This window comes from Gavialis gangeticus, unplaced genomic scaffold, assembly GCF_001723915.1.
Source record: "Gavialis gangeticus isolate Ggan-Ray unplaced genomic scaffold, GavGan_comp1, whole genome shotgun sequence".
NCBI classification, from domain to species: domain Eukaryota; kingdom Metazoa; phylum Chordata; order Crocodylia; family Gavialidae; genus Gavialis; species Gavialis gangeticus.
This window is the reverse complement of record NW_017729033.1, coordinates 21,669,312-21,670,052: the sequence shown is the minus strand read 5'-3', so window position 1 is coordinate 21,670,052 and position 741 is coordinate 21,669,312. Positions and strand designations below refer to the sequence as shown.

Sequence of the window (741 nt, the reverse complement as noted above, 5' to 3'; positions counted from 1 at the left end):
ACTTCTGTTTATTTACCTTAATTATTGAAATGCTGTCTAGGTTAGTACCAACACCTTTAAAAGGATTTGGACACATTTGAAAAAGTTCACTGTGAACACAGTAAAATACTTTTTTTTCCCCCCAACAGGTGAAAATCTGACAGAAGTTTTCTATACATAAATAAGACATTTTGCCTGTGGACCATGAAATACTTGACAGTCTACTAAATGGGTCCATTTCAGATACAAGGGACACTTACAGATAGCATTACACACTCCAGATTTATGGCATAGTCTGAAAATCATGTATGTGAAAAGTTTTCACAGTTGAAAGGATCTTTACAAAAAAGGGCTGCAGTAATGCCTCTAGAAAAATAGGAATAAAGGCAAAAGTGATAAACATATACACATATTTCACAAGGCCAAAAGTAGATACTTACTACAAATCTACTATTCACTTTTTCTAAAATTCTCTTTTCATTTAAAGCCATTGATTCTCCTTTTCTCTTCTTTATTCTTTTCTTTTCTAGCTTTTTACAAGCGTACATTTTTCCTGTTGCCCGCACTTGACAGGCACATACCTAAAAGAAAGGGGAAAGAAGTCTCAGAACGAACAAAAACTTAAGTTTACAGTTCCACCCCCTTAAATGCTCTCAGGAGAAACAAAACACAGTGGAGCCAATTAAAAATGTTTCCTGGACAGAGAGAGAGAGAAAGAGAGGGAGAGAGAGCGTACATGCATGAGAACGCGAGGGGGGGAGG

At 36.4% G+C, this 741-nt stretch overlaps 1 protein-coding gene across 1 annotated transcript in view; it reads right to left on the bottom strand.

Moving 5' to 3' along the window:
- The window catches only part of GRK4 (G protein-coupled receptor kinase 4), a 95,493-nt gene that overhangs the window by 53,484 nt on the left and 41,268 nt on the right, over positions 1–741 (bottom strand). Inside the window, exon 8 of the mRNA XM_019526516.1 lies at positions 420–560. Coding sequence (XP_019382061.1) covers positions 420–560 — 141 coding nt within the window. The remainder of the gene's footprint in view (positions 1–419; positions 561–741) is intronic.